The sequence below is a fragment of the Melanerpes formicivorus genome, unplaced genomic scaffold (assembly GCF_026170545.1).
Source record: "Melanerpes formicivorus ecotype bairdi unplaced genomic scaffold, bMelFor1.0.p_v2 SCAF_164, whole genome shotgun sequence".
Taxonomy (NCBI): Eukaryota; Metazoa; Chordata; class Aves; order Piciformes; family Picidae; genus Melanerpes; species Melanerpes formicivorus.
The window spans coordinates 281,960-306,976 of NW_027142516.1; the positions used below are offsets into that span (position 1 = coordinate 281,960).

The 25,017-nt window shown below is 59.8% G+C and overlaps 5 protein-coding genes across 5 annotated transcripts; 2 read left to right on the plus strand and 3 right to left on the minus strand.

Annotated features, from left to right (window-relative positions):
- Positions 1-792: 792 nt before the first annotated feature.
- On the plus strand, positions 793-1,751 carry LOC137457187 (claw keratin-like). The gene is made up of 2 exons (XM_068169010.1): positions 793-888; positions 969-1,751. Exon 2 carries the CDS (start codon positions 989-991, stop codon positions 1,412-1,414), a length of 426 nt encoding a protein of 141 aa, XP_068025111.1. The 5' UTR covers positions 793-888; positions 969-988; the 3' UTR covers positions 1,415-1,751.
- A 2,748-nt stretch (positions 1,752-4,499) lies between these two features.
- On the minus strand, positions 4,500-5,466 carry LOC137457253 (claw keratin-like). The gene is made up of 2 exons (XM_068169087.1): positions 5,370-5,466; positions 4,500-5,289 (listed from the first exon to the last, which is right to left on the minus strand). Exon 2 carries the CDS (start codon positions 5,267-5,269, stop codon positions 4,853-4,855), a length of 417 nt encoding a protein of 138 aa, XP_068025188.1. The 5' UTR covers positions 5,270-5,289; positions 5,370-5,466; the 3' UTR covers positions 4,500-4,852.
- A 1,063-nt stretch (positions 5,467-6,529) lies between these two features.
- On the plus strand, positions 6,530-7,555 carry LOC137457186 (claw keratin-like). Its single transcript, XM_068169009.1, has 2 exons — positions 6,530-6,610; positions 6,691-7,555. The coding sequence occupies exon 2, from the start codon at positions 6,711-6,713 to the stop codon at positions 7,200-7,202; it is 492 nt and encodes a 163-aa protein (XP_068025110.1). The 5' UTR covers positions 6,530-6,610; positions 6,691-6,710; the 3' UTR covers positions 7,203-7,555.
- A 1,228-nt stretch (positions 7,556-8,783) lies between these two features.
- On the minus strand, positions 8,784-10,046 carry LOC137457190 (claw keratin-like). Its single transcript, XM_068169013.1, has 2 exons — positions 9,977-10,046; positions 8,784-9,563 (listed from the first exon to the last, which is right to left on the minus strand). The coding sequence occupies exon 2, from the start codon at positions 9,540-9,542 to the stop codon at positions 9,141-9,143; it is 402 nt and encodes a 133-aa protein (XP_068025114.1). The 5' UTR covers positions 9,543-9,563; positions 9,977-10,046; the 3' UTR covers positions 8,784-9,140.
- A 5,902-nt stretch (positions 10,047-15,948) lies between these two features.
- Positions 15,949-18,498, minus strand: LOC137457245 (feather keratin 4-like). The gene is made up of 2 exons (XM_068169081.1): positions 18,390-18,498; positions 15,949-16,811 (listed from the first exon to the last, which is right to left on the minus strand). Exon 2 carries the CDS (start codon positions 16,794-16,796, stop codon positions 16,389-16,391), a length of 408 nt encoding a protein of 135 aa, XP_068025182.1. The 5' UTR covers positions 16,797-16,811; positions 18,390-18,498; the 3' UTR covers positions 15,949-16,388.
- Positions 18,499-25,017: the final 6,519 nt, after the last annotated feature.

Genomic DNA, 25,017 nt, shown 5'->3' on the forward strand with positions numbered 1-25,017 from the left:
AAGCAGGTCACCTCAGTAGCATCCTGGCTGCAGACCATGGGGCAGACGTGTCCAATGTGCCTGTGATCTGCGTGGCCACGTGAAGCCTGGCTCTGTGTGGGTGCTGAGCCAGCAGCTCTGGGCAAGGTGCTCCAAGTGCACCAGGGAGGGCTCAGGGAGGACTTCACTCAGGCACGAGGCCAAGGCTTCTGAGAGCGTCCTGGTGCCCTTCCTGCCTTCCAGCTCTTCTCTGTGCTTCCCGCCATGGCTCAACACCCTGATGCCTGAGCTGCCTGCTCCCATTGACAGCAGTGCTGATCCTCAGCACCATCAGGTCTCTGCCCCACACACCAGAGCCTCTCCTGCTCATCAGAGGGAAATCAGTCAGGGAGCCCCAAACAGCCCATGGCAAGCAGGGGCTTGGAAGTGGCCAAGGTTCATGAATGCTCCTGACATGCCCCAGGATCGTTGGGAGGGACTGGGGCTGGTGGGCCTGGAGCTGCACAGCTGCAATGCCTCTGTTTGGCAGCTTGTAAAAGAGAGCTAATGAGAGGTGTGCAGGGCACAGGTGGGCAGAACCCTGGGCTTGGGGCTGGGCAGCATCAACAACGGGGCGATTAGACCAGATCAAGGCTGTGGTGGTGACACAAGATCAGCTGCAGCAGCCTCTTGCCTGGCATGCCCTGATGTGTCAGAGCGCGTCCCTCCTGTCCTTCCTTCCCCAGCACCATTATCATGGCAGTGCCCCCGGTGCAGAGGGTGGGCCTGGCTCGCTTGGGTGATTACCTACTGGGGTTGGTGCCACCACCCCTTGGCAGCTGCCCCAGGCGCTCTGGGACCTGTATAAAAGAGCTGAGGGCTCCACAGCCTCCATCCAGCTTCCTCCGCTCGACTCTCCTCATCTCCTGGGTAAGTCCAGCTCCTGGAAGCCTCTTGGGGACCTGTGTCTGCCTTGCCCAGCCTCCCCTCACCCCTGCTCCCTTTTCCAGGTCTCTTGCCTGTCTGAAAGATGTCCTGCTCCAGCCTGTGTTCTCCCTGTGGGGTGGCTGCCCCGGCCCCCCTGGCTGACACCTGCAACCAGCCCTGCGTGCGGCAGTGCCCTGACTCCAACGTCGTGATCCAGCCCCCGGCCTCGGTGGTCACCTTCCCTGGGCCTATCCTCAGCAACTTCCCCCAGTCCAGCGTTGTTGGCTCTGCAGGAGTCCCCGGGGTTGGGGGTGGCTATGGTGGCACTTTCGGTAGCTATGGAGGATATGGAGGCTATGGAGGCTTTGGAGGCTTTGGAGGCTATGGGGGCTGGGGTGGTTATGGAGGCCTTGGTGGCTATGGAGGCTATGGAGGTTTTGGGGGCTGTGGGGGCTATGGAGGCTTTGGGGGCTATGGGGGCTGGGGCCGTGGCTCTCGGTACTTCGGTGGCAGCTGTGGGTCCTGCTGAGCCCCAGCCTGCAGTCAGTTATGGCTGAAGATCTTCAGAGGTGCCCTGGCCTGTCACAACTTGACCACCCAAGGAAGGACTCCCCTGCTGCACTGCTCTGGATGCCTCACACCCCCTTGTGTCCCAGCTCTGCTTTCCTCCTGCCCTGTTGATTGTCCCTCTGCAGCTTGTTGAGCCCTGCTGGCAGAGACCTGCCCTGGGTGCCTGCTGCTGGGGCACAACTCAGGCTCATGTTCATCATGCCCCCTGCCTGCATATGTGGCCTGGCCCCAGCCAGAGCCTTGCTCTTCTCCCACTGCCCTACTCTGACACTCCAATAAATCTCTCTTGCATCCCAGCACTGACCCCTGGGTTTGTTTCACCCTTCTCCCATAACCAGGATCGCAGTGGCAGGTTTGGCTCCTTGGCCCTTCCAGCTGGCTCCCAGCTGAGGGCTTGTAGGGGTACCTGCAGGAGCTGCCTCCTTGCTTCCTCCTGCCTTGTGGCATCACATCCCAGCACCACTCCATCTCCTGCAGCTGGGCCTTGCTCATCTCCTTCACCAACAACTTCTCCCTCTTTGCCCTCCCTGTCTTCCCCCCACTTTGTCCTCCTCCCCTCCTTCACTGTGCTCCCCACCTTCCCTGCTTTAGGATTCTGATCAATATCTCTGGTCCTGCACCTGTGTGTGGCTTCCTGCCTGCAGTCTGGGAGCAGATCCACCAGAGCCCCACAGAGCTGCCCTGGGTGCACAGGACCCCAGCTGGGTCACCAGACAGCTCTGGTCCCAAGGGCAGGTTCTTTCCCTGCTGTGCAAGGAGCCAGCCTCACCCCGAGGCAAAATGATCAATTTATTAACAAAGCTGCACAAGTCTGGATGCTGGGGTGGGGCACTCACACAGGGAGCACCCTTCCCCATCCTCCCTGTGCCTTGCAGGCCATTCCCTGTGGCCTCTCTTGGCTCAGAGGAGGTAAAATTCTTCAGCTTCTCCTGTGTCCAACCTCCAGCCAGTTGGGTTTCAGGGAGGTAGTTCAGGTGGGGCTGGAACAGCAGCGGACGTCTGCATTGCTCAGCCCCAATAAACCTGAGGTGCATTTTGGGCTCTCTCCAGCCCCCACACCCTGAGCTTGAGCAGGAAATCTTCATTTACACATTTGCCTAACCAGAAGCAGGGCCCAGGTGCCCTGAGCTGAGCACCAGAAATCCAACCTCAACATGAGGAGAATCTTTTTTGGTATGAGGCTGATGGAGCCTGGAGCAGCTGCCCAGAGGGATTGTGGAGTCTCATTCTCTGGAGAGCTTCCAAACCCCCCTGGATGTGTCCCTGGGTGCTCCTGTTCTGGCAGGGGGCTTGGGCTGGATGCTCTCCAGAGGGCATTTCCAACCCCAACCATCTGTGGCACCAGGAGAGGCCACAGAGCTGAGCAGCCAGCGGCTGCTGGGAGAAGAGCTTCGGGTGGAAGGAGTCTTCTTGCAGGCAGTGTCTCCAGAGGCCAAGTGTACTGGTTCCTGAGGAGGCCAGGGTAGATTGGCCTGGTTGGCAGAACCATGCTGAAGAGGGCACATGCCCTGTTGTGTGGCTGCCCTGGAAAATAAAGGCAGAGCTTGTCCAGGAGGTGACCTGGCCAGAACCTGTTGCTATCCGATGTCTTATCCTGTAGGGGATGCCTGGGGAAACCAGAGGGGAAAAGGAGGAACAAAAAACGAGAGCACAGCATGCTGCAGAGCTGGGCTGCTTCACTGCTTCCCTGAGCAAGACCAAATACAACCCATGGTCACCATGACCCATGGTCACCACTGCCCATGGTGGCCACACTCATCACTGTGGGATGAAGCATCAACACCCCTGTGATGTCACAGCAGACGCCACCTCCGTTTGCTTACATACAGGCCCTGGCTTGTGGCTGAGCTAACAGCAGCTCTCCTGTGTCCCAGATAGGCACTACCACATCACCCCTGTGCCTGCTGTCACAGATGGGCACTACCACATCACCTATGTGCCTACTGTCACAGATGGGCACCACCACATCACCCCTGTGCCTGCTGTCACAGATGGGCACTACCACATCGCCCCTGTGCCTGCTGACCAGGCCAGGTTGGGTCCTGCAGTGAGAAGTGTGGCACCAGCTGCTGTGCCAAGGCTCATTTACCTGCACTTAGCTAAAACCATGGAACTCCAGAACTCTTTCAGCTGAGAAAGATCTCTGAGATCATCATAGTCCAACCTTCAACCTGAGACAGCTAAAGCACCTCCCTGGGTGATGGCTTTGCTCTTTGCACCCCTAGCCGAGAACCAAGCAGGACCAAACAGTTTGATCTTCTCCAAGGAGAATGAATTTGGGACTCAGTGACTTGGCAGCCAACTGAATCCTGCCCCAGAGCCTTAGGAGACAGCTGTCAGTGCCACCAACACCATGCAGATGGCACAGAGCAGATGGCATAGAGCTGAGGGCAGGCTGAGAGCAGACATTTGGTGACTGACAGGGAAGGGCCTGCCAAGCCCGGCCCGAGCACCGGCTCAGAACCTGCCGCGCACCAGGGCCGCGCAGGATCTCCCGCAGCGAGACCTCTCCAACCCCCGTGGAGCGCCCCCAGACTCAGCCGCTCGACTCCCGCTAAGGTGGCCCCGCCCCGGCCCGGCCCCACCCCGCGGCATCATTCCAGCTCTCCCAGCGGTCTCGGAAGCTCCTTGCAGATGTTTGCTGCGGAGCCTGCGCCGCCTGCGGGCGGGGACGGTGCAGCAGCACCGCCAGGATGCCCTAGCGAGCAGCGTTCCGGTGTCCTTTAGCAGCAGCCTGGGGGCACAGCTATGCCCAGCAGCCTCTTCTCCTGGTGCTTCTTGCTTGGGACAAGGAACTGAGCCCCACCTGCATCCAGCTTCCTTGCAGGGAGCTGTAGAGAGCCAGGTGCTCTCCCCTCAGCCTCCTCTTCTTCAGCCTCAACAACCCCAGCTCCCTCAGCTCCCTCCTCAGCCCTCTTCTCCAGACCCTTCCCCACCTTCCTTGCCCTTCTCTGGACCTGCTCCAGAGGCCAAGCCTCTGAGCTGCCCCCAGGTCTGGGCTGTAGGGGTAGAAGGGAAGCATCAAGCACAACCAGGAGCCAATGTTGTGATGCAAGAGAGATTTTATTGCAGTCCCAGGGCAGGACGAAGCTTCGAGAAGAGCAGAGCTGTGGCCAAGGGCAGCTCAGGACCCCTGGCAGTAGGCAGGCAGCCAGCATGAGCTGTGCTGCAGGAGCAGGCAGCCAGCAGAGACCCTCCCCAGCAGTGGGCCAAGGGTCCTGCAGGGATGCTGAGGCAGAGCAGGGGAAAGGCAGAGCTGGGCTGAAAGCAGGAGGGTGGCAGCCAGGCTCCAGAGCCCAGCGCAGCCAGCAGCAGGTCCTTTCCTCAGGGCTGAGTGGGGACCTGCCAGAGGTTTTCTGGAGCTCTCCTTCATCTGTGGCTGGATCCAGGCTGGGGCTCAGCAGATCCCACAGCTGCCACTGAGGTACCGAGAGCCACGGCGCCAGCCCCCATAGCCACCCCAGCCCCCATAGCCTCCACAGCCCCCATAACCTCCATAACCTCCATAACCTCCATAGCCACCAAGGCCTCCATAGCCTCCATAGCCCCCATAGCCTCCATAGCCTCCATAGCCTCCATAGCTACCGAAAGTGCCACCATAGCCACCCCCAACCCCGGGGACTCCTGCAGAGCCAACAAAGCTGGACTGAGGGAAGTTGCTGAGGATGGGCCCAGGGAAGGTGACCACAACAGGAGGGGGCTGGATCACGACGTTGGAGTCAGGGCACTGCCGCACGCAGGGTTCGTTGCAGGTGTCAGCCAGGGGGGCCGGGGCGGCCACCCCACAGGGAGAACACAGGCTGGAGCAGGACATCTTTCAGACAGGCAAGAGACCTGGAAAAGGGAGCAGGGGTGAGGGGAGGCTGGGCAAGGCAGGCACAGGTCCCCAAGAGGCTTCCAGGAGCTGGACTTACCCAGGAGATGAGGAGAGTCGAGCAGAGGAAGCTGGATGGAGGCTGTGGAGCCCTCAGCTCTTTTATACAGGTCCCAGAGAGCCTGGGACAGCGGCCAAGGGGTGGTGGCACCAACCCCTGTAGGTAATCACCCAAGCGAGCATCATGCCACTGATTGTCTGTGATGCAAGACTAATGGAGGCCTTGTCCTTGTGGAGCAGAGATGCCCTGGAGAGGAAAGGTGTGATGGGAGGACAGGAAGTGTCAGATCTTTACGAGGCACTGAGGAGCGTCTGGGGTTTAACTGGCAGCACCAATCAAGCCTGATCTGGTGCTAATCCCCCATTCTGCTTACAGAGAGCAATGCCAGGCCTCTGGCAGAATATGTCTGGAACCAAGCAGGTCACCTCAGTAGCATCCTGGCTGCAGACCACGGGGCAGCAGTGCCCAGTGTGCCTGGGTGCAGCATGGCCACGTGAAGCCTGGCTCTGTGTGGGTGCTGATCCAGCAGCTCCTGGCACGGTGCTCCAAGTGCACCAGGAAGGCTCAGGGAGGACCTCACTTAGGCACGAGGCCAAGGCTTCTCTGCGCTTCCAACCATGGCACAAGACCCTGATGCTTAGCTGCCTGTTCCCATTCACAGCAGTGCTGAGCCCCAGCACAATCGGGGTCCCTGCCCCGTACGTCAGAGCCCCCCTTGCTCACTACAGGGATCTCAGTCAGGGAGCCCCAAACAGCCCATGGCAAGCAGGGGCTTGGAAGTAGCCATAGTTCAGGGATGCTCCTGACACAAACGAGTAGGGCCCCAGCCCCCAGGGTGGTTGGGAGGGACTAGAGCAGGAGGACCTGGAACTGCCCAGCTGCAATGCTTCTGTTTGGCAGCTTGTAAAAGAGAGCTAATGAGAGGTGTGCAGGGCACGGGTGGGCAGAGCCCTGTGCTTGGGGCCGGGAAGCATCAACAGAAGGGGGATTAGGGCAGATCAAGGCTGTGGTGGTGACACCAGATCAGCTGCAGCAGCCTCGTGCCTGGCATGCCCTGGTGTGTCACGGCGCGTCCCTCCTGGCCTTCCTTCCCCAGCACCATTATCATGGCAGTGCCCCCGGTGTAGAGGGTGGGCCTGGCTCATGTGGGTGATTACCTACTGGGGTTGGTGCCACCACCCCTTGTTCACTGCCTCAGGCACTCTGGGACCTGTATAAAAGAGCTGAGGGCTCCACAGCCTCCATCCAGCTTCCTCTGCTTGACTCTCCTCATCTTCTGGGTAAGTCCAGCTCCTGGAAGCCTCCTGGGGACCTGTGTCTGCCTTGCCCAGCCTCCCTTCACCCCTGCTCCCTTTCCCAGGTCTCTTGCCTGCCTGAAAGATGTCCTGCTCCAGCCTGTGTTCTCCCTGTGGGGTGGCCGCCCCGGCCCCCCTGGCCGACACCTGCAACGAACCCTGCGTGCGGCAGTGCCCTGACTCCAACGTGGTGATCCAGCCCCCGGCCTCTGTTGTCACCTTCCCTGGGCCTATCCTTAGCAACTTCCCCCAGTCCAGTGTGGTTGGCTCCTCAGGAGCCCCTGTGGTGGGAGGCTTTGGAGGCCGTGGGGGCTATGGAGGCTATGGAAGCTGGGGTGGCTATGGAGGCCTTGGGGGCTGGGGTGGCTATGGAGGCTTTGGGGGCTGGGGTGGCTATGGAGGCCTTGGGGGCTGGGGTGGCTATGGAGGCTGTGGGGGCTGGGGTGGCTATGGAGGCCTTGGGGGCTGGGGAGGCTATGGAGGCTTTGGAGGCTGTGGGGGTTATGGAGGCTTTGGTGGGTATGGGGGCTGGGGCCGTGGCTCTCGGTACTTTGGAGGCAGCTGTGGGATCTGCTGAGCCCCAGCCTGGATCTGGCCACAGATGAAGGAGAGCTCCAGAAAACCCCTGGCAGGTTCCCACTCAGCCCTGAGGAAAGGACCTGCTGCTGTCTGCGCTGGGCTCTGGAGCCTGGCTGCCTCCTTCCTGCTTTCAGCCCAGCTCTGCCTTTCCCCTGCTCTGCCTCAGCATCCCTGCAGGACCCTTGCCCCACTGCTGGGGAGGGTCCCCGCTGGCTGCCTGCTCCTGCAGCACAGCTCATGCTGGCTGCCTGCCTACTGCCAGGGGTCCTGAACTGCCCTTGGCCACAGCTCTGCTCTTCTCGAAGCTTTGTCCTGCCCTGGGACTGCAATAAAATCTCTGTTGCATCACAACATTGGCTCCTGGTTGTGCTTGATGCTTCCCTTCTACCCCTACAGCCCAGACCTTGGGGCAGCTCAGAGGCTTGGCCTCTGCAGCAGGTCCAGAGAAGGGCAAGGAAGGTGGGGAAGCATCATTGGCCCTGCAGCAGCGCCGCGGTATGGGGTGGCTATGGTGGCAATTTGGATGGCTCTGTAGGCAACTATGGCTCTGGGGGTGGTGTCAAGGCCACCAGGACCTGAATGGCAACTCTGGGCCCTGCTGACCCCCAGGCTGCAGCTAGCCAGGGATGAAGGTTTCCAGAGGTGCCCTGGCACATCCCAAGTCGACCACCCAAGGAAGGACTCCCCTGCTGCACTGCTCTGCTGTGGGGCCCTGATGCCAGCTCTGGGGCCAACTCTGCCCTCCCCTCCTGGATCTCAGCTGCCCTCCAAGACTTTGCCTCCAGATGGTGGAGGCCAGGACCGGATGCCTGCTGCCTTGGCACAGCTCCTGTTTGTTGTCCCTCTGCCTGCTGCCAGGAGTTGTGACCTGCCCTTGGCCCTGGCCCTGCTCTTCTCTCACCTCCCTGCTCCCCTGGAGCTGCAATAAAATTTCTCTGGCAGCGCAGTGTTGACTCATGGCTGTTCTTGGACCTTCCTTCTTCCCCTTTACTTCATTCTTCTCCTTCAACACCTCAGAGTGTCTTGATCTACACTGCCTGAGTGCCCCAGGGCAGCCTCCTCTGGAGCAGGTGCGTTCTGAGCTCAGTGTCTGCCAGCTGGTGGTGACAGTGCCCACTGGGTGCCTCTGAACTCCCTCTGCCCTCCCTACAGCCCTAAATTCAACACATCCCCAAAGACCACTCTGAGGAGCTGGCAGAGCCATGGGTTCCCTGCTCCAGCGGCTCCTCTGTGCTAGCAGCCTGCTTGCATCCCCTGGGTGATGGCTAAGGCTGGCAGCAAGGACACTGTGGGGTCCTGCAGCTCTTCTTGGGGCTGAGAGTGAAGGAGAACAAAGTGGGGAGAGGACAGGAGGGCAAGGAAGGAGCAGCTGCTGTCAGGGGCTCTGAAGAAGTCCCCACTCTGGCTACCTGCTGCAGAGGTTGTGAAGCTTGAGGGCAGGCAGGAGGAGCCAAGGAGGCAGCTCCTGCAGGCTGCCCTGGAAAGGCCCCAGGTGGGAGCTGCCTGGGACACTGATGGGAATCCATCCTGAGCCTTGGGCTCTTGGCTGTGGCTGAAGGATCAACTCCAAGCAAAGATCAATGTTGCAATGCAAGAAAGCTTTTATTGAAGGGGCAGGGGAGGAGGGGGCAGGGCCAGGAGCAGTGCCCTGAGCAAGAGCAGCTCACAGCTCCTGGCATGGGGCAGAGGGAGGCTGGCATGGGCTGAGCCACAGCAGCAGGCAGTCAAGACAGGGCTGCGTGCTCAAGGGAAGGGAATCCTGAATGGATGGAGAGGAGGAGCAGGAGGAGTGCAGAGCTGGGCCTCAGGCAGGCACTAGGGAGAGCAGCTCCAGAGCCCAGCAGTTCCAGAGGCATTCCTGCAGAGGTGGGAGTCAGGAGGTGCCAGGAGCATCTCTGGAGCTCTCCTTCAGCTGTGACTGCATCCAGCGTGGAGCTTAGCAGATGCCACAGCTGCCTCGGCCCCAACCACCACAGCTGCCAGAGCCTCCATAGCTTCCATAGCAGCCATAGGCTCCAGAGCCTCCATAGCCTCCACAGCTGCCATAGCCTCCGTAGCCTCCATAGCCTCCAAAGCCTCCGTAGCCGCCGTAGCCCCCACGGCCCCCAGAGCCCCCACGGCCTCCAAAGCCTCCCATCACAGGGGCTCCTGAGGAGCCCACCACGCTGGACTGGGGGAAGTTGCTGAGGATGGGCCCGGGGAAGGTGACCACCGTGGCCGGGGGCTGGATCACCACCGTGGAGTCAGGGCACTGCTGCACGCAGGGATGGTTGCAGGTGTCGGCCAGGGGGGTAGGGCTGCACACCCCACAGGGAGCACACAGGCTGGAGCAGGACATCTTGGCCTTCAGGAAGGAGAGCTGCAAGACAAGGCACAGCTGTGCTCACTGCAGGGCCCCACCCCAAAGCCCTCCTGGCCCTCTGCCCTGGCAGCCTGCAGCCCAGGACCTGCTCTGCAGCCGCTCAGGAGCCTAAAGCACAATCCCCTGGGAGCACAGCTGCAATGCTGCTTCCCAGCCCTCAATCCCCTCATGCTCCCTGCTGCTTCCTGACCCACAGCAGGCAGCAACGACTGCCCCAAACTGCCCAACACTGGAGTCCAGTGGAGCACTCAGGACCCTGGAGCTCCACACTGCCATTTGCAGCCCTGCCAGAGCTCTCAGGCAGCAGCATCACATCCCAGCCCTGTGCTGGGAGAGGCAGAGGAGAGACAAAGAGCCCTGCAGAAAGCCTGTGCTGGGCAAGGGAAGCTGCAGGCAGGACTTGGCCTTACCTGGGTGCTGAGGAGAGTGGAGTGGAGGAAGGTGGATGGAGGCTGTGGGGCCCTCAGCCCTTTTATACCACCCCAGAGCCAAGGGCTGCTTGTAAAAATGCAGCTGCTGGCGCAGCCAAGCAGAGAAGCTTCATGACACTGGGCTGAGACATTTATGTGCTTGCTCCTGCAGCACTGCTCTGCACTCCTGAGCTGGAGAGGGGACGCGGAGGGAGGGACAGGAGGTGACACAGCAGCAGGACAGAGCAGGGGCTGCTGGAGCTGAGCTGGCAGCACCCAGCCGCCTCGGGGTGCCCCTAATCCCCCCTCTGCTCAAGAGCAGGGCTCCTGGGCCTCTTGCAGAAGATCTCTGGGCCCAAGCAGGTCACCTCAGCAGCATCCCAGCTGCAGGCCATGAGGCAGCAGTGCCCAGGGAGGTCATCTGCCCACAGATATGAGGCTGTGAGAGCAGACAGTGCCCTGCTCCCTCTGCAGCCCTCGGCTCTTCCATGCACATCCCCTCCCTTAGAGCTCTCCCATGCTCCATCCATGCCTATGCCATTCCCACATCCATGCCATTCCTATCTCCATGCCCAGTGTGTCTCTGCCAGCCCCCTGTGTCTTTGCAGTCCCTGAGGACTTTCCTCCTTGTGTGCCCAACCTGACAGTGCCATTGTGCTGCAGTGCCTCAGAGCAGTCAGCTGGCAGAGAGGTCTGGGGAGCCCAAGGCCATGAGAGGTGCAGCTGGTGTTGGCACTCATGGAAGCATTGGTGGCATTTGGAAGCCACTCTGAGTGTGTGGAATGGCTTCTGACTCGGCTTGGCCTCATGCTGCCTCAGTTTATGAGCTTGTAACAGACAATGAGAGGTGTGCTGGGCAGGGGCTTGCCCCAGATCCCAGGCCCAGAGTGACTCAGCTGAAAATTAGCTTTACCCAGGCTGCCAGCAGGCTGCTCCAGCCCAAACCCCTCCCCCATTATAAAGGGGAGCTAAGGGAGCCAGGTCAGAAGGAAGCAGGGAGAGGAGAGGGGGAAGAGGCAGCTTGTGCTGTCCCCTTCTCAAGGCCAGATGCAGGCATTCTGGGAAGGAAATGACAAACATCACAATGTCCTGTCCAGCCTTGCTCACTCTGCACCTCCTGGAGGTCCTCATCTTTATGCTTCTTAAAGGCACCCATCTCCAACCCTGCCATTCCAGCCTTTATTTCCTTCCAGAGTTCCTGTGCCAAACACAGCCTCAAACAAGAAACATTCAGTAAGGTCCAAGCAGGAGATCATTCTTCACCTCTCAGGATCAGGATAAAGGTGTTCCTCTGCTCAGAGGAGATGAAATTGAACTTCCCAGGGGAGCAGAAGAAATCTGGAGCCCAGCCAGCTCAGAGCAGGTCCCCTCAGCGTTTCCAGCTTAAGTCACACTTGGCCTCATGCCCAGCAACAAGCAGCATCCAACAATGGACCTCAAGGAGCAGTCCCTGGCCATCCTCACTCAGAGTGAGGTCCCTCTGTGCAGCACAGCACATTGCTCACTGCAGATTCTCTGGAACTCCACATCTGGGTCACTCCCAGTCAGGACCATTCCCAAGTGGTGTTTCCAGCCCTGGGGCAACTGAGTCAAGCAGTTGAGTCCTGTGACTTTTCCAGCCCCCCAGGGAGACTCAATCTGTGGCCTCCTTTGCATTCTCAGCTTCCAAACTATGCAGGAGCCAAGAGGCCTCTGTCACAGCCAGGCTCCATCTCTTCAACCTGCCAGGCCCCCAGTTCCAGAGAGTGCAGCAGGTCCAGCAGTGCCTTCCCTCCCTCTGCCTGGAGGCAGGGCCCCTCTAGTGCTGATGAAGGGTTTCAGAGACAGCTACCCCCTTGCAGCACCAGCCCTGGTGCTGCCATCTAGCAGCTCCTTTGGCCTGCCTGCAAGCTCAGAGGTGGCCTTATGGTGCCAGCACTTCCTGTCCTTCCCAGGACCACACAGGAGGTTCCAGGCTGCCTGTGGTGGTTGGCAGGGCCCAGCCTGAGCTGGCCACTTGGCAGCACTGCACTCCCTGCTTGCCGTGACCCAGAGCCATGCAGCAGGAGCAGGGGAAGTGTCATCCTCCCTCTCCCATCTAGACACAGCTGTGCCAACCTGCTCAATCCTCCCTTCCACCTCTCCCAGCTTTGCCATCTCTGTAGGCAGCTTCTGTGTGTTGCCAGGGAGCCTCTCCTGCAGGTGCTGGATGGCTGCGAGCACTGCATCCCGAAGCACCCCGGGGGGAATCACTGCAGGGTCAGAGCCACTCACAGGCACTGCCAGGCCAGGAGTGCCCCTCGACACCAGTGCCTCCTTGGCAGGGCTGTCTGCTGACAACAGGGTCCCTTGGCAGCTGGGGTCTTTCCTAGCCACAGGCTGCGCTGCTAGTGACAAGGGAGAAAGTGCAGCGGGCTGAGCACGGGCAGGGGGAGGAGCTGGAGGAGCAGGAGGTGGCTGTGGGGCACAGGTGTGGCTGCAGGGCAGGGGAAGGAGATGGCTGCGGGAGAGGAACAGATGTCTGCAGGATGGTGTCTGAAGCGCCACCTGCTGGCTGAGACCCAGCACCGTCGGGTCCCTGCCCCACACACCAGAGCCTCCCCTGCTCATCACAGGGAAAGCACTCAGGGAGCCACAAAGAGCCCATGGCAAGAAGGGGCTAGGAAGTAGCCAGGGTTCAGGGATTCTATACACGTGCTCCAGCAGGGCCCCAGCCCCCAAGGCATTTGGGAGGGACTGGAGCAGGTGGGCCTAGATCTGCCCAGCTGCAATGCCTCTGTTTGGCAGCTTGTAAAAGAGAGCTAATGAGAGGTGTGCAGGGCACGGGTGGGCAGAGCCCTGTGCTTGGGGCTGGGCAGCATCAGCAGATTAGGGCACATCAAGGCTGCGGTGGTGACACCAGATCAGCTGCAGCAGCCTCGTGCCTGGCGTACCCTGGTGCGTCACGGCGCATCCCTCCTCTCCGTCCTTCCCCAGCACCATTATCATGGCAGTGCCCCCGGTGCAGAGGGTGGGCCTGGCTCGTTTGGGTGATTACCTGCTGCGGTTGGTGCCACCACCCCTTGGCCGCTGCCCCAGGCGCTCTGGGACCTGTATAAAAGAGCTGAGGGCTCCACAGCCTCCATCCAGCTTCCTCCACTCGACTCTCCTCATCTCCTGGGTAAGTCCAGCTCCTGGAAGCCTCTTGGGGAACTGTGCCTGCCTTGCCCAGCCTCCCCTCACCCCTGCTCCCTTTTCCAGGTCTCTTGCCTGCCTGAAAGATGTCCTGCTCCAGCCTGTGTTCTCCCTGTGGGGTGGCCGCCCCGGCCCCCCTGGCCGACACCTGCAACGAACCCTGTGTGCGGCAGTGCCCTGACTCCAACGTGGTGATCCAGCCCCCTCCTGTTGTGGTCACCTTCCCTGGGCCCATCCTCAGCAACTTCCCCCAGTCCAGCTTTGTTGGCTCTGCAGGAGTCCCCGGGGTTGGGGGTGGCTATGGTGGCACTTTCGGTAGCTATGGAGGCTATGGAGGCTTTGGTGGCTATGGGGGCTGGCGCCGTGGCTCTCGGTACCTCAGTGGCAGCTGTGGGCCCTGCTGAGCCCCAGCCTGGATCTGGCCACAGATGAAGGAGAGCTCCAGAAAACCCCTGGCAGGTCCCCACTCAGCCCTGAGGAAAGGACCTGCTGCTGGCTGCGCTGGGCTCTGGAGCCTGGCTGCCTCCTTCCTGCTTTCAGCCCAGCTCTGCCTTTCCCCTGCTCTGCCTCAGCATCCCTGCAGGACCCTTGGCCCACTTCTGGGGAGGGTCCCTGCTGGCTGCCTGCCTACTGTCAGGGGTCGTGAGCTGCCCTTGGCCACAGCTCTGCTCTTCTCTAAGCTTCGTCCTGCCCTGGGACTGCAATAAAATCTCTCTTGCATCACAACATTGGCTCCTGGTTGTGCTTGATGCTTCCCTTCTACCCCTACAGCCCAGACCTGGGGGCAGCTCAGAGGCTTGGCCTCTGGAGCTGCTCCAGAGAAGGGCAGGGAAGGTGGGGAAGGTTCTGGAGAAGAAGGCTTGAGAGGAGCAGCTGAGGGAACTGGTTGTGTTGTGTCTGGAGAAGAGGAGGCTGAGGGGAGATCTCCTGGTTCTCTACAGCTCCCTCCAAGGAAGCTGGAGGCAGGTGGAGTTCAGTTCCTTGCCCCAGGCAAGAAGTCTCAGGAGAAGAGGCTGCTGGGCACAGCTGTGCCCCCAGGCTACTGCTAAAGGACCCCGGAACGCTGCTCGCTAGGGCATCCTGGCGGTGCTGCTGCACCGTCCCCGCCAGCAGGCGGCGCAGCCTCGGCGGCAAACGTCCCAAGGAGCTTTCGAGGCTGCTGGGAGAGCTGAAATGCTGCCGCGGGGCGGGGCCGGGCTTCCCTTAGCGGAAGGCTAGCGGCTGAGGCTGGGGGCGCTCCAGGGGGTCAGAGAGGCTGGGGCATTGCAGCTGTGCTCCCAGGGGATTGTGCTGCAGCGTCCTGAGCGGCTGCAGAGCAGGTCCTGGGCTGCAGGCTGCCAAGGCAGAGGGCCAGGAGGGCTTTGGGCTGGGGCCCTGCAGTGAGCACAGCTGTGCATTGTCTTGCAGCTCTCCTTCCTGAAGGCCAAGATGTCCTGCTCCAGCCTGTGTGCTCCCTGTGGGGTGTGCAGCCCTACCCCCCTGGCCGACACCTGCAACCATCCCTGCGTGCAGCAGTGCCCTGACTCCAATGTTGTGATCCAGCCCCCGGCCACGGTGGTCACCTTCCCCGGGCCCATCCTCAGCAACTTCCCCCAGTCCAGCGTGGTGGGCTCCTCAGGAGCCCCTGTGATGGGAGGCTTTGGAGGCCGTGGGGGCTCTGGGGGCCATGGGGGCTACAGAGGCTATGGAGGCTTTGGAGGCCATGGAGGCTACGGAGGCTCTGGCAGCTGTGGAGGCTATGGAGGCTCTGGAGCCTATGGCTTCTATGGAAGCTATGGGAGCAGCTGTGGCATCTGCTAAGCCCCAGATGTCCTTGGACTTCCCTTCTGCATCTGCCATTGGCCTCCTCAGGAAGCCTCTTTTGCCCTCTACCAGCAGATGCAAAGCTCTCAGCCCCTCTCTAGGCTGCTGCCAAGCTGCTGCTTGACCTTTCTGGTCCTCCTTATTAGCCCAGAGCAGCCTTGCAGAGCCCCAGCTGGAGGCTTCAGGCTTTGCAGCTCTGCCTCCAGGAGCTCCTCTGTTCCTGTGCCCCAGCGGAGCTGTGCTGCTCCTCGGCTGAGTGTCCTCTGCTCTGCCCAGCTCCGGCACTCCCTACCTGCAGCAGGAGGGGAGAATCCTTGGGCTGGAGGCCAGGGCTGTGCCCTGCTGCAGCCTCCTGGTGGTTGTGTTTGCAGCTGATGGTTTCTCTGTGGCTTTGTTTCGCTGCCTGTTGTGTTTTTCCATCTGAATTAAAGAGTTTGCCTTGCATCAAGAACTTTTGTTTCTCCCTGGGCCTGAATTTGTTCTCCCTTGTGGTTGGGATTTTGTGTGGAGCTGAGGAAGGTTGGGAAAGATTGGATGAGAATTGGTTTGCTGGGAATGGTTGTGGCAAGTCTGAATGTCTCAGAGCAAAGGCTTGAGAGCTGCAAGCCAGGGAAGCTGCTTGGAGATCAGAGACTCCCTGAGGCTGGGAAAGCTCCCCCAGGTCATGCACCCCAACCCTCAACCCAACACCACCTTGGCCACTCAACATATCCCCAGGTGCCATGGCCAAACGGTTTTTGAATGCCTCCAGGGATGGGGATTCAGCCTCCCCCCCCGGGCAGCCTGTCCCAGGGCCTCAGAAGCCTCTCTTGGAAGAAGGTTTCTCTAATGCCCAACCTGAACCTCCCTCACTGCAGCCTGGGGCCCTTCCCTCTCGCCCTGTCATTGGCTGCTTGGATGAGGAGACCAAACCCCCTGGCTCCATCCTGCCTTCAGGGAGCTGCAGGGACTGAGGAGGTCTTCCCCCAGCCTCTTTTCTCCAGAAATTCCCTGGCAATGACAACCAGAAGTCCCAGTTTGGTACAGAGAATTTATTTGGATAGAGACAGCTGCCCTGGGACACAACTGTGCAGGAGCTGGGGAACATCCTCCCAGGGGCTCAGCGAGGCTCTGGCTGATCCCCAGGCTCAGAGTGCTGCAGTCTGTGTGAAGGGATCCTGATTTCTCCTTTGGTGCAGCTCCTGGCATCCTACAGCCACCTCTCTAGCTTCAGTGCCACGAATATAACCCGGGCAGGACACAGCACAACAGCAGCAGCTGACTAAAGCCAGAGGAGAACAGGGCTAAACTAAAGGCAAAAGGAGAAAATGCAGGCCTGGGGCTGCCTTCTGCAGGCGCTGAGGTTTGCAGCCTTCATGCACTGCCGCTGGAGCCGCTGGAGCTGCAGCTTCCTCCCTCCCCCTCGCAGCTGGGAGCTCTCTCTGCTGCCTCCTCCAGCTGCCGGCGGTGGCGGCGCTCAGTGCGTCCAACGCTTCCCGGAGCGGTGCGAGCTGCAGGGATGTGTCCATTGGGAAGAATAAGTGTAGGAGTACCTGGGGACACCTCGGGGCTCAGGTCGGCTGATGACCTGAGGGCCAAGTTTGTCGGCAGCTGCCTCCAGCCTGCCTGCGACCGCCGCCGGCAGGGGAGCTGCCGCCGGAGCTTCTGCCGCGGCCACCTCGGGAGCCGCCGAGGATCCCACGACGGTTTGCTGCGGGTAGGTGGTGAGGATGGGCCCCGGGAAGGTGACAACCACGGGGGGTGGGTAAATGATCACCCGGGAGTCACCGCAGGCCACCACGCAGGGCTCGTTGCTGCTGCTGGCCAGGGGCTGGGGGCACTTTGCCTCGCAGGGGGTGCTGCAGGCCAGCTCGGGGGAAGCCATCGCCTGGCCGTGGCCCTGCAAGGGATGTGTAGAGTTAGGAAAAGAAAAACCTTCATCTGCTTGGGTTTGGTGAGCCCTTGGAGCTCGGAGCTCAGAGCTTTAGACAGAGGGAGTCATGGAATGGGCTGGGTGGGAAGGGACCTCCAAAGGGCATCCAGTCCAAGCCTCCTGCACTCAGCAGGGAGATCCTCCACTAGAGGTTGCCCAGAGCCCCATTGAGCCTGACCTTGAATATCTCCAGGGATGGAGCCTCTACCACCTCCCTGGGCAGCCTGTTGCAGTGTTCCAGCACCTTCATGGTGCTGGTTCCTTTGCCTGCCTCCTCCAAACCAGACACCAGCTCTGAAACCTTCCTACAGACAGGTTTGGACTTGCTCCTGCAGCTCCTCTGCTCCCACAGCTCCTCTGCTCCTCCCCACACACAGCTTCCCAGGGCAGGGCCTTCAGCCTGCATTTTACAGGGAGCAAGGGGTGGGGAACCCCCAAACTCTGCCTCTTCAGTGATTTGAATGCTGAATAATTTCTTGAGCAGCCTGCTGGGTTTGCTGTCTTGTTCTCCTTGCATGGTCCCTGTGACTTGCAGGCACTAAACCATTTCATTGAAGCACAGGAAAAAGAGAAGCTAAGGCTAAAGAGGTTACCAAGAGTGAGGAATAAGTAACCCCCAAAGCCCCAACCAGATAAAAACTAAAGAAAGCAATAAAAACCTAACCCCAAACCTCCTTAAAACAACCCAAAAATGCCCACCCACCCCCCAGGAAACCCCAAACCCAGGCAAAACCCATGCAGAACATTTCCCACCCCCAAACACTGCTCAGGTTGGAGCGGAGCAATCAAACTCAGCCTGCTTTGATTTAATCTCTGCTCAAAGAGAAGGAAATGCCAGCAAAGGGTCGACAGAAATGAATTTTATTCCTTTCAGGTGCATTAAAAACTGCTCAGAACTTGCTGGAGCTGAAGTGGCCCAGGGTGAGCACAGCCAGCACTGCCCAGGAGCTGGCTTCCAGCAAGGGATTTGCCTCTCAGCTCCCCTCCAGCACCACCTCCCCCCACCCCTTTCAGCACCACTGCTCAGCCCCACAGAGCTCTGCTGAAAACTAACCCAAAATCCTCACTTCTTCCCTAAAATCAACAGCCCCAAGCAGTCTGGAAAAAAAAGATCTCTTGGTTTTGCCAATCCTTTAGCACAGAGTCACAGCAAGGCTCAGCTTGGAAGGGAGCTCAGAGCTCGTCTCCTTCAACCCCCTGCCATGGGCAGGGACGTCTCTCAGGCAGACTCAGCTGCTCAAGGCTTCATCCAGCCTGGCCTTGAACACCCCCCAGGGAGGAGGCATCCACAGCCTCTCTTTCTTGAGTCTCCCCATCCTCAGGCTGAAGAACTTCTCCAACTCCACTCCCACCCTGCCTTCCCTCAGCTCCGTCCATTCCCCCTTGTCCCGGCTCAGCCTGGCCACCCCCTGCAGCAAGCTGCTGAGCAAGAGCTCTGAGGAGCTTTGGGAAGCCTCCAGTCCCCATTCCCACCAAGATTCAAGGGAAAGCAAAGAGCTCCTCGGGATTACTGTTCTGTTTTAATTGCTGTTGGATCAGACTTACTTCAGAGCAGCGCAGAGCAGGAGCCAAGGAGCAGCAGCCAGGAGCTCCTGGGGTGGGGAGAGGCTCTTATAGCCCGGCCCGGATCGCCTGGAGGGGCTGAGACATTCTTTGTGTCAAGGCTTTAATTACTGCTGAGGCAAACTCTGCTGCCTGTTCCTCCTGCTGGAGCTGCAGTAATTGGTTTTTGGTTGTTGTGTTTTATTTTGCTGCCTGTTTGTGATTATCTAAGGCTGAGTTGGGTGATGACATAAAGCGCCCAGGGTGCCTTGCAAGCTCTTTTCATCTGCAGCCTTCCTGGTTTCGCTCCTCTGATTTCATTAAGCATTAAAACCACCCAGGAATTAAATGGAGCTGTGGTGATTTATCTGAGCTGCAAACAAGGCTGCACAGGGCCTTGGAGATGCCAGGGCCCAGGGCTGGCAGCACTCACAAGAGGAAGTTTGTTTCATAGATTCATGGAATGGGTTGGGCTGGAAGGGTCCTTAAGGAGCATCCAGTTCCAAACCCCCTGCCATGCCCAGGGACACCTCCACCAGCCCAGGCTGCTCAAAGCCTCATCCAGCCTGGCCTTGAACAGCTCCAGGGAGGAGGCAGCCACAGCCTCCCTGAGGATCCTGTGCTGGGGTCTCACCAGCCTCCCTCTCAAGAATATCTTCCTCCTCTCCAATCTCAGTCTGCTCTCTCCCAGCTCAGATCCATGGCCCCTCCTCCTAGCACCACAAGCCCTTGTTGGAAATGCCCAGCTGCCATCCATCCCTGGCTCCTATTCATGCCCAGCTGCCATCCATCCCTAGCTCCTATTCATGCTCAGCTGCCATCCATGTCCAGCTCCTATCCATGCCCAGCTGCCATCCATGCCCAGCTCCTATCCATGCCCAGCTCCCATCCTTCCCCAGTTTCCATCCATCCCCAGCTTCTATCCATCCCCAGCTCCTATCCATGCCCAGCTCCTATCCATGCCCAGCTCCCATCCTTCCCCAGTTTCCATCCATCCCCAGCTTCTATCCATCCCCAGCTGCCATCCATGCCCAGCTCCTATCCATGCCCAGCTGCCATCCATCCCCAGCTGCCATCCATGCCCAGCTTCTATCCATCCCCAGCTCCTATCCATGCCCAGCTGCCATCCATGTCCAGCTCCTATCCATGCCCAGCTGCCATCCATGCCCAGCTCCTATCCATGCCCAGCTCCCATCCTTCCCCAGTTTCCATCCATCCCCAGCTTCTATCCATCCCCAGCTGCCATCCATACCCAGCTCCTATCCATGCCCAGCTGCCATCCATCCCCAGCTGCCATCCATGCCCAGCTTCTATCCATGCCCAGCTCCTATCCATGCCCAGCTCCCTTCCATGCCCAGCTTCCATCTGTGCTCACCTCCCATCCATGCCCAGCTCTTATCCATCCCTAGCTCCCATCCTTCCCCAGTTTCCATCCATCCCCAGCTCCTATCCATCCCCAGCTGCCATCCATGCCCAGCTCCCATCTGTGCTCACCTCCTATCCATGCCCAGCTCCCATCCTTCCCCACTTTTCACCCATCCCCAGCTGCCATCCAGCCTTGCTCTCCATGTCTGGATTGAATCTGTTAGGATGCTGCTGAGGTTTGCAGCTGCCTCTTTATGCCAGATCAAGTCTCTGGTGCAAGAACCCTTCTGAAGAGCAGAACTACCCCAGAGTTACCTCCTAAACAAACCTGGAGCCATCAGCAACCCTGAAGCCTCCAACCAGGAGCTGATTCAGTGAAGATGTTTACATCTTCCACTCTTGCAGGAGGTTGGAGCAGCTTGGATCCACCAGGATCCATGAACATAAAAGCATTTCCATGCATGACAAACCAAGAGCTGCTTCTGAGCTGCCTTTGAAACCTCATTTCCTGATGTCTCCAGAATATTCCTGATAAGCTCCCACAGCCCAGGGGAGCTCCCATCAGGGCAGTTACCATCAGCAGTGCAGGGCACAAACCTCCTCCTGCTGCTTTGGATCCGTCTCAGGCTGCTCTGTGCTTTCCTTTCATGCAAGAAGCTTCCATCCTGAGGGAAGAGTGAGCCTGGAGAGCTGGCTCCTGGCACAAGGAGTGTGGGATGAGGTCCTCCTGGTGGCCTCTGCCACTGGAGGGAGCTTCCCTTGGCCCACAGCTGAGCTGGGCGCTTGGGCTCTGCTGGGTGCCCTGGCAGAAGCAGCCTCAGGTCTTCAGGAGTTGGCCCTGGCAAGGTGGAAGGAGTGCTGCAGGCGGCAGAGGGGCTCACAGCTCAGCTGAAAAGTTGACATTTTGGTGCTTCTCCTCTTTGAAGCTTTTGCAGTGCCTCTTGGTTCAGAACTTTTGAGGTCGTTTCTGTCTGGGAGACCTCTGCCCTCCAGGGATCCTCCCCAGAGTGGCTGCTGCAAAAATGTGGCATGAAACTCACCCCTGGAAAAGGCTTCCAGCTGAGTGCTCCAGAGAACAAGGTGCCCAGGAGCCAGCAAGGTGTCCAGGAACCAGTAAGGTGCCCAGGAACCAGCAAGGTGCCCAGGAACCAGTAAGGTGCCCAGGAACCAGCAAGGTGCCCAGGAACCAGTAAGGTGCCCAGGAACCAGCAAGGTGCCCAGGAACCAGTAAGGTGCCCAGGAGCCAGCAAGGTGCCCAGGACCAGCAGGGTGCCCAGGAGCCAGTAAGGTGCCCAGGAGCCAGCAGGGTGCCCAGGATCCAGCAGGGTGCCCAGGAGCCAGTAAGGTGCCCAGGAGCCAGCAGGGTGCCCAGGATCCAGCAGGGTGCCCAGGAACCAACAAGGTGCCCAGGAGCCAGCAGGGTGCCCAGGAACCAACAAGGTGCCCAGGAACCAACAAGGTGCCCAGGAGCCAGCAGGGTGCCCAGGAGCCAGCAAGGTGCCCAGGAACCAACAAAGTGCCCAGGAGCCAGCAGGGTGCCCAGGAGCCAGCAAGGTGCCCAGGACCAGTAAGGTGCCCAGGAACCAGCAAGGTGCCCAGGAGCCAGCAAGGTGCCCAGGAACCAGCAGGGTGCCCAGGACCAGCAAGGTGCCCAGGAACCAACAAGGTGCCCAGGACCAGTAAGGTGCCCAGGAGCCAGCAAGGTGCCCAGGAACCAGCAAGGAGCCCAGGAGCCAGCAAGGTGCCCAGGACCAGTAAGGTGCCCAGGAACCAGCAAGGTGCCCAGGAGCCAGCAAGGTGCCCAGGAACCAGCAGGGTGCCCAGGACCAGCAAGGTGCCCAGGAGCCAGCAAGATGCCCACGAGCCAGCAAGGTGCCCAGGAGCCAGCAGGGTGCCCAGGAACCAACAAGGTGCCCAGGAGCCAGCAGGGTGCCCAGGTGCCAGCAAGGTGCCCAGGAGCCAGCAGGGTGCCCAGGAGCCAGCAAGGTGCCCAGGAGCCAGCAGGGTGCCCAGGATCCAGCAGGGTGCCCCGGTGCCAGCAGGGTGCCCAGGAGCCAGCAGGGTGCCCAGGAACCAGTAAGGTGCCCAGGAGCCAGCAAGGTGCCCAGGAGCCAGCAGGGTGCCCAGGAACCAGCAAGGAGCCCAGGAGCCAGCAAGGTGCCCAGGAGCCAGCAGGGTGCCCAGGTGCCAGCAAGGTGCCCAGGAGCCAGCAGGGTGCCCAGGTGCCAGCAAGGTGCCCAGGTGCCAGCAGCCAGCAGGTCTGAGGGAGCTTTGCCTCTCCCTCTGCTTTGCCGAGGCCACATCTGGAGCGCTGGGAGCAGTACCTGCAGCTCCCTCTGGAGAGCTTCCAGCTCCCCCCCTGGCCACAGTGCTCCTGGGCAAGCTTCTGTGGTTGCCCTGCTGGAGCAGGAGATGATCTCCAGGGGTCCCTTCCTCCAGGGGTCCCTTCCTCCAGGGGTCTTTTTCCACCCTCCATGCTGGGACTCAGGGATTCTCCTTTTGGGTGATCCCTGCCAGAGCTGGGAGCTGGTTCCTGGCTGTCACATCCCAGCTCATTCACCCCTTGCCCACAGCTCATTAACTCCTTTCAGCTCTCTCCCATAACCTCCCCAGACCACACAGGGTTGTTGTTGTTGTTGTCGTCGTGGGGCTCTTTTTTTTCTCCCCTCCCAGTTTTTGTGCTGTGCTTTGGGAGTGACTAACAAAGGGAATTGGAGGCAGTTGAGGGCAGGGAGCACTGCACACTCCTGCCCCACCATGGGAAATGCTAATTTTGGTCAACACCCAGCAATTGTGAGCTGCTGGAGACGAGCCTGGCCTGGGAAGGCAGAGCCCAGCAGCACTCCTGGCTCCTGCTGAGCTGAGATAGGGTCGGTGTGGCTGAACCTGCTCAGCATCAGAGCACAGCAGTGGTGGAGCTGAGTCAGGAGCACTGCTAATGAAGGAATAATCAAAGGCAAACGCTCAGGGCTGGATGCTCTGCTGAGGCAGGGCTGCAGCTTTCCTCCTCCACCCTCCTCCTCCTCCTCCTCCTCACTTCAAAGAGCCTCCTACTTGCTTACATCACCTGAGCAGGGTTGGATCAGCAGGAATTCTGCCACTGGGCAATTTGGGGCTGAAGGACAGGTCCAGATCTGCACCAGGAGTTAATGATGTGGTCAGGCAGAGATCCTCTGCGCTCTCTCACACCATGCTGAGGGGTGGACGTCTGGGGGATCATCTCCTCCACCCCCCCTGCTCCAGCAGGTTTGTTTAGACTAGGATTGTGTCCAGGCAGGTTTGGAAGCTCTCCAGAGTAGACTCCACAACTGGGCAGCCTGCTCCAGGCCTCCAGCAGCCTCACACCAAACAAGTTTCCCCTCCTGCTCAGCTGCAACCTCCTGGGCTCCACTTTGTGCCCCTTGCCCTGTCCCTGGGCACCACTGAGCAGATGCCAGCCCCAGCCTCTTGCCCCCCAGTCTTTAGCTCTTGTTGAGCATTGCTCAGATGCCCTCTGGAGCTGCTCTTCTCCAGGCTCTCAGCCCCTTACCCCTTGTCTGTCCCTGGGCACCACTGAGCAGATGCCAGCCCCAGTCTCCTGATGGAACCTTCTGGGCTCCACTTTGTGCCCCGTGCCCCTTAGCCTGTCCCTGGGCACCACTGAGCAGAGTCTGGCTCCATCCTCTTGCCCCTCAGCCTTTAGCTCTTGCTGAGCATTGCTCAGATGCCCTCTGGGGCTGCTCTCCTCCAGGCTCTCAGCCCCAGGGCTCTCAGCCTTTGCTCCTCACAGAGCTGCTCCAGAGCCCTCAGCAGCTTCCCAGCCTCCTCTGGGACTCTCCCCAGTAGCTCCCAGTCTGTCTGAAACTGGGGAGCCCAGCCCTGGCCCCAGCACCCCAGAGGTGGCCTCTGCATCAGAAACTGCCTGCCTGGTCCTACCCAAGCTGCAAGTGAAAGTTGAATAATTCAAAGTCTGAGGCAGTGAATCAGAGCCCAGCGAGGACAAGGCCAGGAGTGACCTTGCCAGGGCTCCTCCAGGGTCAGAGCATTGCCCAAGAGCAGCTCTTAGCTGCAGCCATGATCACAGAGCAGTTGTGAAACCTCCTGGGTCCTCACAGCGTTCCCAGGCTGCTTAATTGCTCAGGGTGTTTCCAGAAACACCTCAGAAATCCCCAACGTGAGGCATCAGGAGAAGGATTTAACACAAGGGGTGGGGGGGTGGCAAATAATAACCGTGGCAGGGAGGGGGTGGTCTGCCCTGGGGGTGTTTGGCAGCTGAAGGTCTTTTGAGACTGTTTGGTGGGGGGGGAAGGGGAAATCTTCCTCGCTGCTGGCCTCATGCCCTCCTGCTGGCTGGTCCCAGCCTTGTCAGGAACACCCTGAGTGCATGGAAGGGGCTGGGGGTTCGCCTTGGGGCTTGCTTGGTCTTCACCAGGACGTCTCTGTGGCTCAGCAGGTCCCAAAGTGCAGTGGAGATTGCAGGACCTGCACTTTTTGTCCACTCCTGGCTGGGGTTGGCCTGGAGGCAGCTGAGATAGGGAGTGCTGAAAGCTACCAACAAATAATCAGCTGTGGTGGGGAGCTGGAGGGAGCTGGAGGGAGCAGGGAAGGAAAGTGACTGAAGGAAGCAGGGCAGAAAAGAACCCAAGTGCTGATTTGTTGCCAGCAGGACCCCAAAGCCATTCTTCAGGTGCTGCAGGCTCTGTCTGCATGCCCAGGCTGCAGCTCCTGCCCAGGCTGCAGCCCCTGCCCCAGCCCAGCTGTGCTCCTGCCTTCAGCCTCCTTCTCAGCTTCAGAAGGTGTTGAGTTACCGCCAGCTTTGGTCTCCACAGCTCCCTCTGGGAGCTCCAGAGGGCAGGGCACAACGTGCCTCAGCTGACAGAGTCACAGCAGTGCTGAGGGAGGTCAGGGCTCATCTGCTCCAACCCTGCATGGGCAGGGACGGCTCTCAGCTCTCCTCCCTCGGATCAGGTGATAGAAGGAGAGGAGATGGCCTCAAGGTGCACCAGGGGGAGGCTTAGGTTGGAGATTAGAAGAAACTTCTTCCCTGAGAGGATTCTCAACCACTGGAACAGGGCTGCCCAGGGAGGTGGTGGAGTCACCATCCCTGGAGGTGTCCAAAAGAGGCACAGGGATGGCTCTTGGGGACATGGTTTAATGACCATGGTGGTGCTGGGCTGATGGTTGGACTCAATTGGCCTCCTTAACCACAAGGGCAGGTTGCTGGCTTGTGGTTGGCTTCCTGTCCACCAGCATTCCCAGATCCTCTTCTTGGGAAGCTGCTTTCCAC

What these genes read in the sequence shown, in the direction of transcription:
- LOC137457187 (XM_068169010.1), top strand. Translation starts at nt 989, where the DNA reads ATGTCCTGCTCCAGCCTGTGTTCTCCCTGTGGGGTGGCTGCCCCGGCC.
- LOC137457253 (XM_068169087.1), bottom strand. Translation starts at nt 5,269, where the DNA reads ATGTCCTGCTCCAGCCTGTGTTCTCCCTGTGGGGTGGCCGCCCCGGCC.
- LOC137457186 (XM_068169009.1), top strand. Translation starts at nt 6,711, where the DNA reads ATGTCCTGCTCCAGCCTGTGTTCTCCCTGTGGGGTGGCCGCCCCGGCC.
- LOC137457190 (XM_068169013.1), bottom strand. Translation starts at nt 9,542, where the DNA reads ATGTCCTGCTCCAGCCTGTGTGCTCCCTGTGGGGTGTGCAGCCCTACC.
- LOC137457245 (XM_068169081.1), bottom strand. Translation starts at nt 16,796, where the DNA reads ATGGCTTCCCCCGAGCTGGCCTGCAGCACCCCCTGCGAGGCAAAGTGC.